The sequence below is a fragment of the Lolium perenne genome, chromosome 3 (genome assembly GCF_019359855.2).
Source record: "Lolium perenne isolate Kyuss_39 chromosome 3, Kyuss_2.0, whole genome shotgun sequence".
NCBI classification, from domain to species: Eukaryota; Viridiplantae; Streptophyta; class Magnoliopsida; order Poales; family Poaceae; genus Lolium; species Lolium perenne.
Window position 1 is genome coordinate 33281523 of NC_067246.2, and position 16436 is coordinate 33297958.

General features: G+C 43.2%; 1 protein-coding gene and 1 long non-coding RNA gene across 2 annotated transcripts; one reads left to right on the forward strand and one right to left on the reverse strand.

Annotated features, from left to right (window-relative positions):
- Positions 1-11348: 11348 nt before the first annotated feature.
- Positions 11349-15613, reverse strand: LOC127339088 (uncharacterized). The gene is made up of 2 exons (XR_011754730.1): positions 15453-15613; positions 11349-11651 (listed from the first exon to the last, which is right to left on the reverse strand). It is a non-coding gene; the product is annotated as an uncharacterized lncRNA (long non-coding RNA).
- On the forward strand, positions 11875-14138 carry LOC127340785 (PR5-like receptor kinase). Its single transcript, XM_051366527.2, has one exon. It carries the CDS (start codon positions 11990-11992, stop codon positions 14006-14008), a length of 2019 nt encoding a protein of 672 aa, XP_051222487.1. The 5' UTR covers positions 11875-11989; the 3' UTR covers positions 14009-14138.
- Positions 15614-16436: the final 823 nt, after the last annotated feature.

The window sequence follows — 16436 nt, forward strand, 5'->3', positions numbered from 1 at the left end:
GATTTGCCTAGTAATGATTTTAAAATGGAGCAATGTGCATCTATTGTTCTTGTTCCTAACAATCCTTTGCAGCAACATTTGGAGGATAGCGAGAGTGAAGTTTTTAGGAAAGAAAGAGATGAGCTTGAGGAAATTTTTCTTCGCCAACCTATTCTCAAGCATGATTTACCGGTGGAAGATTTGGGTACAACACCGCCACCAAAGGAAGATCCTGTTTTTGATTTAAAGCCTTTGCCTGATAATCTTAAATATGCTCATATTGATGATAAGAAAATATATCCTGTTATTATTAGTTCTAAGCTTTCAGAGATTGAGGAAGAAAAGTTATTGGAAATATTGAAGAAGCACCGAGGAGCTATTGGCTACACTCTTGATGATTTGAAAGGGATTTCTCCTTCTATTTGCCAATATGCTATTAATATGGAAGATGATGCGAAGCCTGTTGTTGAACATCAGCGTCGTCTAATTCCGAAGATGAAGGAAGTGGTAAGGAATGAGGTATTACGACTTCTTGAAGCTGGTATTATATATCCTATTGCTGATAGTAGATGGGTTAGTCCTGTGCATTGCGTTCCCAAGAAAGGAGGAATGACTGTTGTGCCTAATGATAATGATGAGCTCATCCCTCAAAGAGTAGTTGTAGGGTATAGAATGTGCATTGATTTTCGAAAAGTTAATAAAGTTACTAAGAAAGATCATTACCCTTTACCATTTATTGATCAAATGCTAGAAAGATTGTCTAAAAATACTCATTTTTGTTTTCTTGATGGTTATTCTGGATTTTCACAAATTGCTGTTAAAGCTAAAGATCAAGAGAAAACCACCTTTACCTGTCCTTATGGAACTTATGCTTATAGACGCATGCCTTTTGGTTTATGTAATGCTCCTGCTACTTTTCAAAGATGCATGTCTGCTATTTTTCATGGTTTTTGTGAAAGTATTGTAGAGGTATTCATGGATGATTTTTCCGTCTATGGGAATTCTTTTGATAGTTGCTTGCGAAACCTTGATAAAGTTTTGCAGAGATGCGAAGAAACTAACCTTGTTCTTAATTGGGAGAAATGCCACTTTATGGTTAATGAAGGAATTGTATTGGGACATAAAATTTTTGAGAGAGGTATTGAAGTTGATAGAGCTAAAGTTGAAGCAATTGAGAAGATGCCCTATCCGAGGGATGTTAAAGGTATTCGTAGTGTTCTTGGTCATGCTGGGTTTTATAGGAGATTTATTAAAGATTTCTCCAAGATTTCAAAACCTCTTACTAATCTTCTTCAAAAAGATGTACCATTTGTTTTTGATGATGATTGTAAGGAAGCTTTTGAAACTCTTAAGAAAGCCTTAACAACTGCTCCTATAGTTGAACCTCCTGATTGGAACTTACCCTTTGAAATTATGTGTGATGCTAGTGATTTTGCTGTAGGCGCTGTTCTTGGACAGCGAGTAGATAAAAAACTGAATGTTATTCATTATGCTAGTAAAACTCTTGATGCTGCTCAACGAAATTATGCTATGACTGAAAAATAATTATTAGCTGTAGTCTTTGCTTGTGATAAATTTAGATCTTATATTGTTGATTCAAAAGTTACTATTCATACTGATCATGCTGCAATTAGATACCTAATGACAAAGAAAGATGCTAAGCCGAGGCTTATTAGATGGGTACTTCTTTTGCAAGAATTTGATTTACATATTGTAGATAGGAAAGGTGCTGATAATCCTGTTCTTTGATAATTTGTCTAGATTGGAAAATATTGTTTATGATCATGTTCCTGTTAATGATAGTTTTCCAAATGAACAATTGGCTGTAATAAAGGTGAGCTCGCGAGACAGTCCTTGGTATGCTGATTATGCTAACTTTATTGTTTCCAAGTACTTGCCTCCAACCTTTTCAGCTCAGCAAAGGAGGAAATTCTTTTATGATTTGAGGCATTATTTCTGGGATGACCCACACTTATATAAAGAAGGAGTGGATGGTATTATGCGAAGATGTGTTCCCGAATATGAACAACAGGAGATATTGAGTAAATGTCATGGTAGTGCTTATGGAGGACATCACGCCGGAGAAAGAACCGCGTAAAAGGTCCTACAATCAGGTTTTTATTGGCCAACTCTCTTCAAGGATGCGAGAAAGTTTATTTTATCTTGTGATGAATGCCAAAGGGTTGGTAATATCTCCAGACGCAATGAAATGCCTATGAATTATACTCTTGTTATTGAACCATTTGATTGTTGGGGATTTGACTTCATGGGACCTTTTCCGTCTTCGGAAGGTAACACTCACATACTTGTTGCTGTTGATTATGTTACTAAATGGGTGGAAGCTATACCTACAAAAAGTGCTGATGGTGAGACCTCTTTAAGAATGCTTTTAGATATTATTTTTCCTAGATTTGGAGTACCTAGATATATTATGACTGATGGAGGTTCTCATTTTATTCATGGAGGTTTTAGAAAAACTCTTGCTAAGTATGGTATTAATCATAGAATTGCTTCCGCTTATCATCCTCAAACTAGTGGTCAAGTAGAATTATCAAATAGAGAGATTAAATCTATTTTGGGAAAGACCGTTAATAAAACTAGAAAGAATTGGGCTAGTAAATTGAAGGATGCACTATGGGCTTATAGAACTGCTTATAAAAATCCCATGGGAATGTCACCTTATAAAATGGTTTATGGGAAAGCTTGTCATTTACCTTTAGAACTAGAGCACAAAGCTTATTGGGCTGTTAGAGAATTAAATAAAGATCCTAAACTTGCCGGTGATAAGAGGTTGTTGCAATTGAGTTCTCTAGATGAATGGAGAAGTGAAGCTTATGAAAATGCTAAACTCTTTAAGGAGAAAGTTAAAAAATGGCATGATAGGAGGATTATCAAAAGAGAATTTAATATTGGGGATAAAGTCCTATTGTATCAGTCTCGCCTCAGATTCTTTGCAGGGAAATTACTCTCGAAATGGGAAGGACCGTATGTTGTCGAGGAGGTGTATCGTTCAGGAGCAATCAAAATTAGCTCTCTCCAAGGCAATGCCACGCAAGTGGTGAATGGACAAAGACTCAAGCATTATATCTCAGGTGATTCTTATAATGTTGATGTTGATATTATTCAAGTGGAAACACCGGAAGCTTTCATCAAAGGGCAAATTGACAGTCCGCCAGAACTCGACTTTGAATAGGTAACAGTCCTGGTAATGAAAAGTACGCAATTTACTTTCCGAACAATATTTTTGCTGTTTTTGGAAAATATGAGAAATTACGAGTTCGAAACGGAGTGGAAAGGACGCACGAGGGCGTGGCACCATAGGCCGGCGCGGCCTGGCCAGGGCCCGCGCCGCCCTATGGTTTGGCCGCCCCGTCGCCCCTTTCCGACTCTGGTTCGATCTGATACTTTCCGTTTGTCGTGAAAAATTTTGCTATATAATCCCCCAGACCCCTGGAGGTCCGTATATCGTGTTTTCGACGTGTTTTGTTTCGAGCTGTTTCTGCCAGGATCTGTTTTCGGTCTAGAAGCACCATGGCCTCCAACAACAAGGGCAAGGGGCTTTCGGAGGAAGAAGTGAAGGAGGTGCCATCAAGACAAGAGCAGCAAGCCGGAGGGAGCAAGCAAATCTTGGTGGGATCTGTTGACACTCGACGTTCTTTTTCTCATAACCTGCAGGGACCTATACCACCCGCTCTTAGCCTTGACTCCTTCCCCATGATGGAAGAAGTGCTACGGATTACCGATGAGTTTTGTGATCAATATCGGGCTCTAAGAAGAGAAGTGGAGATACTCTAGGAGGAGAATTGCCGTCTCAGAAGAATGATTGAATACCACTCGATTCGCATCACAAGGTCGTCATCGCCAACTTCAGATAACAATGAATCTCTCCGAATCTTAGTGCAGAATTGTCAAGCTGAGAAACTGAAGATGAAGGAGCTTATTAAGAAGCGCGGGAGGAATTCATCACCACCATCTCCGCAGGAGTAATTCATCATCGGTATTGGCATCCCCTTGGTTTGTTCCAAGCTTGGGGGAGTGCCGCGGTATCACATTATCACTACCTTTTACTTTTATTGTCAAGTAGTGTCATATCATGAGTAGGGAAGTTATCATATAAGATGGGTTGCAGTTTGGAAGTATCTCTCCTTTAGTTGGTTATCTATGTATCCCTTGGTGTGAGTTATCGTTATGGAATATTAATGAGAAGTCTTATCATTTACATATTGCACATCTTATTTTAGTTTGCAATCTCTACTATATGATTTACCTTGTTGTTAGTATTGGTATCACTTTGGGAGCATTGAATAAATCTATTTGGTTTTGGCAAACTTAGCATTGGTCAATAGCAACAACACTTTGAGGTTTAAGTAGAAAAGAGAAATACATGTAGTTGTTTCATTGTCTTTCTTTCTTGTTAGCTCATAGCTTACTATTCTGAAGTTAAGATTGTTTGTGCTTACAAGGAAGATGCATGATTGTTTCTATCATATGTATATTTGTTTGTTTCCCTCGACTCTTATGCTTGCTAATTAACCTTGCTAGCCAAAGACCTGTACTGAGAGGGAATACTTCTCGTGCATCCAAACCTTAACACAAACCTATGTCATTTGTGTCCACCATACCTACCTACTACATGGTATTTTCTGCCATCCCAAGTAAATACTTCATGTGCTACCTTTAAACAATTCAAAACTTAGTATCTCTTATTTGTGTCAATGTTTCATAGCTCATGAGGAAGTATGTGGTGTTTTATCTTTCAATCTTGTTGGGCAACTTCCACCAATGGACTAGTGGCTTCATCCGCTTATCCAATAATTTTGCAAAAAGAGCTGGCAATGGGATTCCCAGTCCCAAATTAATTAAACTAAATAGACACTCCTCCATGGTATGTGATTGATGGACGGCACCCGAAGGATTCGGTTAGCCATGGCTTGTGTAAGCAAAGGTTGGGGGGAGTGTCATCATCATCATAAAGCTAAAATAAAAAGGCACTCCTTCATGGTATGAGATTGTTGGCAGGCACCCGAGGATTCGGTTAGCCATGGTTTGTGAAAGAAAGGTTGGAAGGAGTGCCACACAAAATGAAAATAATATGGGAGCCGCTCTTAGGAGGTTGTCTGGCAAGGGGGTTAGAGTACCCACTACCAGTCGTTGACAACAACAAACACCTCTCAAAATGTTACTTTTATTATCTTTATATGATTGCAAAACTGAAAAAGCTCTAGCACATGATTTAATCCCTGCTTCCCTCTGCGAAGAGCCTGTCTTTTACTTTATGTTGAGTCAGTAAACCTATTTCCCTCCATCTCAAGCAAGCATTTGAGTAGTTGTGATCAAACCATTATACTGTGATTTGCTTCATCATGTCTTTTATTCTTCCTTGTTTAGTACAAGTTTTATCTGAATGAATATAGCTTTGCAAGTTATCAATGATCATGAAAAGACCATTATGATTGAGTATGCAAGTTGTGCCTTATAAACTTTAACATGAGATCGCTGCTCAATGAGATAAGTATAATCCGTTAATTGTTCTCCGACCAAGAACGAAGTTTGCCATCACCAATTATGATTTCTTATGCACCTTTACTTGTGATTTCCTTATACTTGTTTCAAGTTGAGTTATAAGAGGTTGTTTACTATAATGTCTTGTGTGAATGAATATGATGCTTCTTGTCCGTATTTTATTTATCGACTCTTCACTCCATAAACATGTGGTCCTGTCTATCGAGCTCAGTTTCGCTTGGGGACAAGCGAAGTCTAAGCTTGGGGGGAGTTGATACGTCCAATTTGCATCACTATTTTATATCATAATTTGCTGTTATTCATTGATATATTTCATATTGGGACACAATACTTATGTTATTTCATCTATTTTGCATGTTTCATCATTATTGGAGGATCAAGCACCGGAGCCAGGATTCTGCTGGAAAAAGCACCGTCAGAACGCAATATTTCGGAAGATCAACTGTGGGAGGAAATTATACCAAAAATCCTATTTTTCAAGATGACGAAGGAAGCCAGAAGGAGGGGCCAGGAAGACCCAGGGTGGGCCCACACCCTAGGGCGGCGCGGCCCATGCCCTGGCCGCGCCGCCATGTGGTTTGGGGGGCCCACGACCCCTTTCGCCTCCTTTTCTTCGCGAAATCCTTCGTCCCGAAAACCTAAGCCACAGGGGGTACCTCGCGAAGAGTTACAGCCGCCTCTGCGGGGCGGAGAACACCAGAGAGAAAAGAGCTCTCCGGCGGGCAGGAATCCGCCAGGGAAATTCCCTCGGGAGGGGAAATCGACGCCATCGTCACCGTCATCGAGCTGGACATCATCGCCATCACCATCATCATCATCTTCACCATCATCACCGCCGTCATCATCGCTGGACACCGTCACCGCCGTAGCAATTTGGGTTTGATCTTGATTGTTTGATAGGGGAAACTCGCCCGGTATCGATTTCTACTTGTTGTTGATGCTATTGAGTGAAACCATTGAACCAAGTTTATGTTCAGATTGTTATTCATCATCATATCACCTCTGATCATGTTCCATATGATGTCTCGTGAGTAGTTCGTTTAGTTCTTGAGGACATGGGTGAAGTCTAAATGTTAGTAGTGAACTATGGATGAGTAATATTCAATGGTGTGATATTTAAGTTGTGGTGTTATTCTTCTAGTGGTGTCATGTGAACGTCGACTACATGACACTTCACCATTTATGGGCCTAGGGGAATGCATCTTGTATTCGTTTGCTAATTGCGGGGTTGCCGGAGTGACAGAAACCTAAACCCCCGTTGGTATATCGATGCAGGAGGGATCGCAGGATCTCAGAGTTTAAGGCTGTGGTTAGATTTATTCTTAATTACTTTCTTGTAGTTGCGGATGCTTGCAAGGGGTATAATCACAAGTATGTATTAGTCCTAGGAAGGGCGGTACATTAGCATAGGTTCACCCACACAACACTTATCATAACAATGAAGATTATTTAGCCGTATGTAGCGAAAGCACTAGACTAAAATCCCGTGTGTCCTCGAGAACGTTTGGTCATTATAAGTAAACAAACCGGCTTGTCCTTTGTGCTAAAAAGGATTGGGCCACTTGCTGCAATTATTACTCTCGCACTTTACTTACTCGTACTTTATTCAACTGTTACATCAAAACCTCCTGAATACTTGTCTGTGAGCATTTACAGTGAATCCTTCATCGAAACTGCTTGTCAACACCTTCTGCTCCTCGTTGGGATCGACATTCTTACTTATCGAAAATACTACGATACACCCCCTATACTTGTGGGTCATCAGAGGTATATATTTATGTATCAATTAGTCTATGTTCATCCCTAGATGCATTCATTTATTTGTATTGCACTTATTAACGAATAATTTTTTCTTTTAGCCTTCTGGATCATCGAGCAAGTCTGTTAGAACAAAACAAGGCCCGACGCAACTGCTAAAGGGTGAGGGCAGGTTAGCCCTCACGGCATTCAAGGCTAATGGTGAACCAGAGCATCCCAAAGAGTTTTGCCGCAAATTTACAAGTCAAGCCGGAGTTCTTGTTAGGGACCATGTACCGATCAACATTCAAGAGTGGCATAAGCCGAAGAACACGGAGAGTGGTGCTAGTTATGTCAACGACACGATGAAATTTTTTCTTTGGGACACGCTACTGACAAAGTTCAGCCTACCGGAAGACATGACGGAAGGCCAGAAGAATAAAGTCAAGGAATGGACATGGAAGAAGATGGCCATACAATTCCAGTCTTGGAAGAAAAATTTATGGGACAAATATAAGAATGAAGATCCAGTATTCGATGATAATCTAGTGAAGATAAAAGATCACTGGCCCGCATTTAAGAGGTATAAGCAATCGTCTACTTTTGTGTCCCGATCGATCAAAAATACCGAAAATGCTTCAAAGAAGAAACTTCCGCATCATTTGGGGTCAGGTGGCTACAAGAGTGCCATTCCGAAGTGGACAGCGTTTGAAAATAAACTGATGAATGCAGGAATCACTCCACAGACATGGGACTGGCCCGAACGGTCCAAGTTCTGGTTGTTCGCTCATGGGGCAGGGTTGGACCCAAAGACAGGGCTGATCGTTGCGAAGGGAAAATGGAAGGAAAAAATTGAGGCAATTGTACCGAAGCTTGTAGATGCAATTGAAAAGGTCAGAAAGGGAGAGTACATTCCCGATCGAGAGAATGACGAGCTGACACTCGCTCTGGGGAACCCTGAACACGTTGGACGGGTACGAGCTCGCCCAGGTCTCACCATGAAGGAAGCGTGGCCGGACAGCGCTGACACTTATAGAAGCCGTTCGCGAAAGAAGAAGAAGGACACCGACACGTTAACGGAATTGTTAAATAGGGTGGAGGCTCTTGAGAAAAATCAGAGGGCACCTGATCAGCCACTGTTTCTACAGGATCCACAAGCCGATGTTCCCCCATCTCAGCGAAGAAGCAGTGTCGGTTCCTCGCATCTTGATGGATGTGGAGGAAGCTACCCCGTGGATTATGTCACGGAGAAGACAGATTGCGCGCTACACATGTTATTCAGGACCGCGTCCGTTAAGGTGGCGGTCGGCTATGTGTACCCAAGTGAAGATGGAGCAATGCACCATCATATGCCTATTCCACCTGGTTGTGTTCGTGTCGGGGTGGATGAAGTTGTTCCGGGTTTTGAAACAGTGGAGCTTGATATTCCTAGAGGTGAAGATGAGAGGACACTGGCCGATGTCAAGCATGGTTTCGCCCTATGGCCGAAGAAGTACGTCGTCCTTTTGCAAAGGCCACCGACTCCTACACATGAGCAGCAAATGCCATCGACTCCTCCTGGTAGCAGTCCTCGTGAGCAGCCAAGTCCACACCTACCTGAGAGGGACCCCAGCGTGAGTCCACCATCTCGAGATCCTCCGCGTAAGACAGCGTCCGTTAAGCGGAACGGTACGCCGCCCAGGAAGAGATCTAGAAAGGAGAAACCACAGCCGCCCATTGAGAAGTTACCTTGGGAAAAAAGTGTCGAGGAAAACAGGGAAGCCGTTGAGGCCGAGGTGAATTTTTTTTTGCACCGAAAGTGCCAGAGATACCTTTCGAGAAGACACTAGATCCGGTGAAAGTTGTGCGTACCGTTGAGAATCTATATGACCCTATACCATCGCCGCCATCTGACTATAGGCGTTCTATTGAAAGGTCGTATGACAAGATGATCGAGGCGACAAAACCCGTTCAATCGGGTATCAGGGAGATAAAAGGGATACACCAAGTCTACCAGCTCGGACAACAACCCGTTCAATGGGTCGCCCCTCTCAAGGTGTTTGACGGGAAGCCCGTTCAAAGTTCTCGACAAGACACAACTGATTACGCCTTCGCTGAACGAGCATATCAATTTGTTCAAGGGAAAGATTTGGTCGAGAATCTCAGGAAGCTACCAACATGTATGCGTAACTTGCATTCGTGGTACCTTAATGCCTCAAAGGAAGGGATCGAGACTATCATGGTGCGAGTTAGGGAAGAGCACTACTTCCAGGAATACTGTGTGAACGTTGACTTCAACGAGCTTTTCCAGTTATACAATCTCCGGGCCCTCGACAAATCTATCATCAGTTCCTATTGTCTGTAAGTGATTTATTTAATTTGAGAAGTCTTTAGCTCAGCTCGTTCATTGTCTGCAGATTATAATCTTTTGTGCGCTATATTATGCAGATCGAAGATGCTCGAATGCAAAAGGGACGAAATCACGGACATTGGGTTCATTGACCCGCACACAATGCATGTTAAAACCATAGAAGATCCCCTCTATAACAAGGATACACCGGAGACTTTGCTAAGGTTTTTGAAGCGACAACGTGACAAAAGGCTAATAATTTGGCCTTACAACTTCGAGTGAGTCTTACTGTCTTATAACACATTATATTTTGCTCACCGTATGTCAAAATTTTAACTAATGACTTATATATATGACACTACGTATTTAAACGTGCGTAGGTTTCACTTTATTCTTCTCGTCATCAATATGCACATTGGAGAAGTTGAAGTCTTTGACTCACTAAGCAAAAAATCGGAACTATACTTGTCTTGTTATTTAATGCTCAAAAGGTAATTTTAATTCTTATCGGTTTGTTTCGTTAATTTCCTGCTATGAACTAATTGATAACTCTTTTATGCATTTTCTTTTGTCGGGCAGCGTATGGGAAACTTTCATCAAGGAAGATAAGTCCCATGAATGGACACCGAAGCTGCGATGGCGTGCGAAAGTAAGTAGTACTACCTAGGTCCACACACCTTTAATTATCATACTTGACTATTGTTTGATTGAATTATATTCTTGTAAAGAAATGCCCGCAACAACCAGAAGGGACTGATCTCTGTGGATTCTACGTTTGCGAGTACATCCACAGAATTGTCAGCGAGAGAATGAATAATGAAAGAAATAAAGAGGTACGAAAACAATATTCATAAATTTGTTTTCTTATCATAAGTTGTGCTGAGTTTCAGTAATAGTTGTTTCATTGTGGTTTGAATATATATATATACACACACACATAGCTCATGTATTCATTTGTATCTTATTCTTTTATAGTTGGCAAGAAAGTGGAACAAGCTCTCAATCGATGACCGCTTCATAGCAATAGGCGAGGAATTGGCGGGATTTTTCCTTCGGGACGTCATACCACCATTCGCAGAGTTCCACTATGAATGAAGATGTACATGTTACATATATAGTTGACTCGAAGAGTACCACTATGCTACATGTAATAGACATATATAGAGTACGCCTCGGAGAGTACCACTATGCATGAAGATCGATCTTCATGCATAGTGCTACTTAATTTGCGATCTTATGCAATTACATGTGTGTTATATTATATGCACCAACTTGCTATGCATCATCTTGATCTTCATGTACTACCTAAACCCAAACGCGTTTCTGGTGCATCGACGCGATATGAAACAAACCGATATCCCTAAACCCCTCCAAAAACCCTAAAACTTGAATTCTCTGCCGCGGCAGAGATTCGTGCAAATTCCCTGCCGCGGCAGAGATTCGTGCAAATTCCCTGCCGTGGGTGGGAACCTTTGGTACCGGTTCGTATTACCAACCGGTACCAAAGCTCCTTGGCCCTGAGCTCTCCTGGTGGCCCACGTGGAGGCCCCTTTTATACCGGTTCGTAAGCAACCGGTACGAAGGGGGGGGCTTTAGTGCCGGAAGTTTTATACCGGTTGCAAAACCGGTACGAATGCCCCTCTGGAACCGGTGCGAATGGACGTTTTTCTACTAGTGTTAGCGTTGGAATAGCGCGCTATTTTTTTCCATGGATCCAGTGCTGATTTTCCACCGCAAGTAATAAGAATTAGAATCACAATCAGCGAAGATAGACCAGCTGTGAGGAACGATTCAATCTGTAAACGGCACAGCAAAATACTCAGCGCCACAAAATGTGTATAAGAAACAACTAATTCACATATGTTCAGCAAGATGACAAGGCTTTTTGCCACCCTCGTTTGGACGTAATTCATGGAATTATGGTGAGTGAGACATGGTTAATGGTATGATAGGTAAGGCCAGTAAAAGAGGCATACAGGCCTCCAGCTCCATGCTTCCAGGCAGCTGCCCACCAGTGTCAGCTTCAGCTTGCCCCCAGGAGCTTCTTCCAGAGTGACGGTGATGGCCTCCAAATTCCACAGATCTGAATGTTGCAACAAACCATAGAACGAACAAAGATGAGTGCCTAACAAATTTGCAGAGTAAAATAGAAGAAAAGTAGCCGATGCCTTACGAAATGTACAAGTGACACCGACCACCTGGGTCATATTTGCAAACCATATTTCACGACCAATAGATCAGTCAATTCAACGCAATGCCAACAAAATTCTATGCAATTCCTATAAAATCCGCAGAGACCACAGCTGTCCTGCTTAGCTCCACAGATAAGTATCCTAGCTAGCACCCACTGTTTACTTCTTCCGCTCTGTGAGCCGTCACGGGAGCTTGACTCCAACTCCAATTTTTTGTTCATGTTAACCTATGCAAACACAGATGCCAGCCATGAGCGCCTCTTCTGCTCTCAACCTCCTGCCTCTCCTCCTCCTGCTCCTCGCTGCGGCCAGCGAGGCCACCACGATAAACATCACCAACCGATGCTCCTACACCGTGTGGCCAGCCGCTGTGCGAGTGGGCGCTGGTGAAAGGCTCATTTTGGAGCATGCGTCCTCCTACACCGTGTTTCCAGCTGAAGCGCCCGCGAGCGCAGGTGGCGATGTGCCCGTGGGCGCAGGTGGCAGGGAGCTCAAGTCAGGGCAGGTGTGGACGTTGGACGTTCCCGCCAACGCTTCCAGCGCGCGCATCTGGGCGCGGACGGGCTGCTCTTTCAGCAGCAACGGCAAAGGGTCGTGCCAAATGGGTGACTGTAGCGGTGCGCTCGCCTGCAGAGTCTTAGGTAAGCCACCAAACACGGTCGCTGAGTTCATGACTGGCAGCACACAAGATTCCTTCAATATCTCCCTTATCGACGGCTTCAATGTACCCATGGATTTCCTGCCGGTACAAGGGGTGAAAGAGTGCAGCAAGGGGCCACGGTGCGCGGCCGACATCACGTCACAGTGCCCAGAGGAGATAAAGGTGCCCGGGGGCTGCAACAACACATGCAGCGGAACTAGGTCCAGCAATTGCACCTATTCGGGCTTCTTTAAGCGGATGTGCCCAGACGCACACACTGTCCCGGATGATTCTGCTACGTACGCTTGCCTAGCGGGCATGAACTATCAGGTCACCTTCTGTCCCACAAGCAATCTAGCAATTTCTCCTGCAGCTATGAGTCCTCCGCCTACACCCACGCTCGAGACAACGCCTTCACTATCAAGTCCTCCGCTTGCTCCTATTGGGCCAAGAAGGACGAAACCCAGAGTCACAAGCAGAGTTGTTGCCATTCTAGTCAGTGTAGGCACCACTATATTGGTCACCATCTTGTTCACAATCGCTTTCTATATATGTACACGAAGAGCACAATGGAAACACCAGGGGATGGAGGAAGAGGAAGAATTTGGGGAGCTACAAGGAGCGCCAATGAGGTTCAAATTTCAACAGCTAAAGATAGCAACAGAGCAATTCACTGATAAGCTTGGGGAAGGAGGATTTGGGTCTGTTTTCAAGGGACAATTTGGGGAGGACAGTATTGCAGTAAAACGTTTGGATCGAACTGGCCAGGGAAAACGAGAATTTTCAGCAGAGGTTCAGACAATTGGCAGCATCCATCACATCAATCTTGTGAGATTGATTGGTTTTTGTGCAGAAAAATCTCATAGGCTCTTGGTATATGAGTATATGCCAAAAGGATCCTTGGACAGGTGGATCTACGGCCGACATGACAATAATGCTCCTTCTCTGGATTGGAGCACACGATGCAAGATCATTACTCACATAGCTAAGGGCCTCTCTTATCTTCACGAGGATTGCACAAAAAGAATTGCTCATTTGGATGTTAAACCACAAAATATCCTCTTAGATAACAACTTCAATGCAAAACTTTCTGATTTTGGACTGTGCAAGCTCATTGATAGGGACATAAGCCAAGTGGTTACTAGAATGAGAGGCACACCTGGATATTTAGCACCTGAATGGTTGACATCACAAATAACAGAGAAGGCCGATATCTACAGCTTTGGTGTAGTGGTCATGGAAGTCATCAGCAGAAGAAAGAACATCGACACCTCCCAATCAGAAGAGAGCATCCATCTCATTACCCTATTGGAAGAAACGGTGAAGTATGGTAACTTGGTAGATTTGATCGACAAGAACAGTAACGACATGCACACACACGAGCAAGCTGTAATTCAGATGATGAAGCTCGCGATGTGGTGTTTGCAGATTGATTGCAAAAGAAGACCTAGGATGTCCGAGGTAGTCAAGGTCTTGGAAGGTAACATGAATACGGAGAGCAATATTGACCATAACTTTGTTGCAACAAATCAAGCTACTTTCGACACTGCCGGAAATGTGACATCCTCAGTTCCACCTGTAGCCTCACATGTATCAGGGCCCAGGTGAAACCACACAATCCTGACAAGATAAATAATTATATTATGAGGAGGCAATATTCCAATGTAAAGCAAGAACGATGATCTGCCTGTTTTGTCAATATTTTGTCAAATTACTATAATCGAAAACCCTTTATCTTGAGTTAATGTCATTTTTATTGCTTTGTTCAGTTATCTATGATAGGAAAATCTGTTTCGATTAATTATATTGAAATCTGTTTCCATGGAAGTGTGGTGTCCGAATGTCTGTGAGGCCCTAAACCCGCTCGTTTAGCCTCGTGTGTGCGTTTTTCTCCCGGTGTGGTGAGGCTTTAAGTGTCGCTTTGTAATCCTCCCTCTCGTTTGCGGTCTTCCGCCTTTGTTTTGGATTAATAATAAAGTTTCAGGCGGGGCTTTGCCCCCACCGTTGACCCGTCAAAAAAAAATCTTCAGTTAATCCAAAACTTCAGTTAATGTCATTTTTATTGCTTTGTTCAGTTATGTATGATAGGAAATCTGTTTCTATTAATTATATTGAAAACTTGAGACTAACAACATGTTTACGAATGTTCCTACAAGAGCAGAGCAATGCAGACAATGAAATCAAGTTCATAAGTATAAATGAAAGCATGTTTTTCTAATTTTTTTTGGAAAGGATGGTAGAACCTATCGTAGTAAGAGAACTGTTAAGTGGTAACTAGTAGTATATTGGAATTTTTTCTATATTTGCACAAGTGCAAAGGTCCTCAGATCCACCTCTAGCCTCGGAATCCAGGACCCAAGTGAAATTAGACAGCCCCCACATGATAGCCTCTTTGATTGTGAGCAAGAGATTCCCCTAAATAGAATAAAACCCCTGGCTTGTCGTATTTTCTGAAATTGCTGCAATCCAAAACCACTTATCTCGAGTTAATTTTACCTGCAGCATATTTCAAATATCACAAACATTCTTTGATCTACAAAAGATGAACCCAATTTAATTTCCTCCTTCATTCAGTTTCTCACAGTAGCACAAATCATCTTCTGATGATCATAGTGGAAATAAGCAGCATGTTTTAAATAGCCCGTAGGTACGATGAAGCAGAGAAATGCACAGAAGGAATGCTAAGTTTGCGAAACAACTAAATAAAACTGATCAGTTAGTTAGCACGAGTTCTTTAAGATCTCTACGCCACAGCTGGTGACCAACTTATTTGTTTCATAAGATTGTGGTACATTTTCAACCAAGAGATTTAAGATATTCAGCTTCTAACATATACCAGTGATGCCAAGTTTATATCACAATCTACTCAAACTTGGATGACGGGAGTTGAAACCGGCTCACCGCATCAGATCTGCCAACAATTTGTAATTGTAGATGCTTACTCTGAGTTGCGCCCGCGTGATTCATCCCCATCCGCATCCTTACTGAAACAGCATACATGTCCGGTTAGTCATCAGGCCGTTGTTTGAGCGAGTGTTCATACGGGTCGAACCTTCGTCGACGAGGACACAGGGGGGATGAGACCGAAGGCGGCGGCGAGGTACCCTATGGCCCCTGTCCGAAGGCCGGCGATCAATGCCGGCGCGCCCACAGGCTGGGTGCGGTAGGAATATGTGAGACGGCGGAGAAGCGAGGGAGAGCCACCGGGGGCTGATGGTCCATATCGCCGCCACGGCCGCGGCGGAGGAAGCGCCGCCGGCAACTGCGACGGTGGAAGCGAGCAAGGAAAGTGTATGAGGCGGCCCGCCTCCCCCAGCCCAACGTACTGGGCTGTTGGAAGAATAGACATTTCTGGGCCTCCCGTGACACCTTTCTCTTCCAAAACAAAAACTTTTCACCAGGCGGCGCTGCTCCGTCCGCTTCGCCGACGGTGGCGGTGCCGGCGACCTGGAGCTTCTTCCCAAACGTTTCGCCTTGAGCGCGCCGCCACGTTGCCGCGCCCACAGTTCGCTTGACCTTGGGCTCGGGCTCCTACGGTACGCCGTCCCTCCTCCCTATGCCCTAGCATTGCATCTGCCCACCGCACCCGACCTGAATGCCAGCCGGGGCACCCCGTCTAGGTCATCGATCTCACATCCTGTAGCTGCGGTCAGACCACACAGCTTTCCCTGCTAAAAAATCTCATTTCTATGGACTGAAAATGTACCAATATCCCCTGGAAACAAATAAACTTCCCATGAACTATCAATAGTACTGTATTGGTTATCCCCAGTGATGAAAAGAGAGCAAAAAGAATGTAGAGTAATAAATTTAGCGCTTTACTGTTCTATTGTCATGAAGATAGGTTCGAGCCATGTTTTCCCCCTTTTGAGGAAATTGAACTATCTTTTCAATCTTCAACACTGCCTATGTCAAGAAAACGCAGTGCAGCCGGTTCAGAGCTTAAAGCACTTGTGGTAAACGTAGTGAACAATGCTTATTAGTTAGTCCCTTAAACATCCAGTCTACTCTTATTCTGTGCATTTTTCTGCTTTGC

Excerpts from the sequence above, each read along its gene's own strand:
- LOC127340785 (XM_051366527.2), top strand. The coding sequence starts at position 11,990 with ATGCAAACACAGATGCCAGCCATGAGCGCCTCTTCTGCTCTCAACCTC.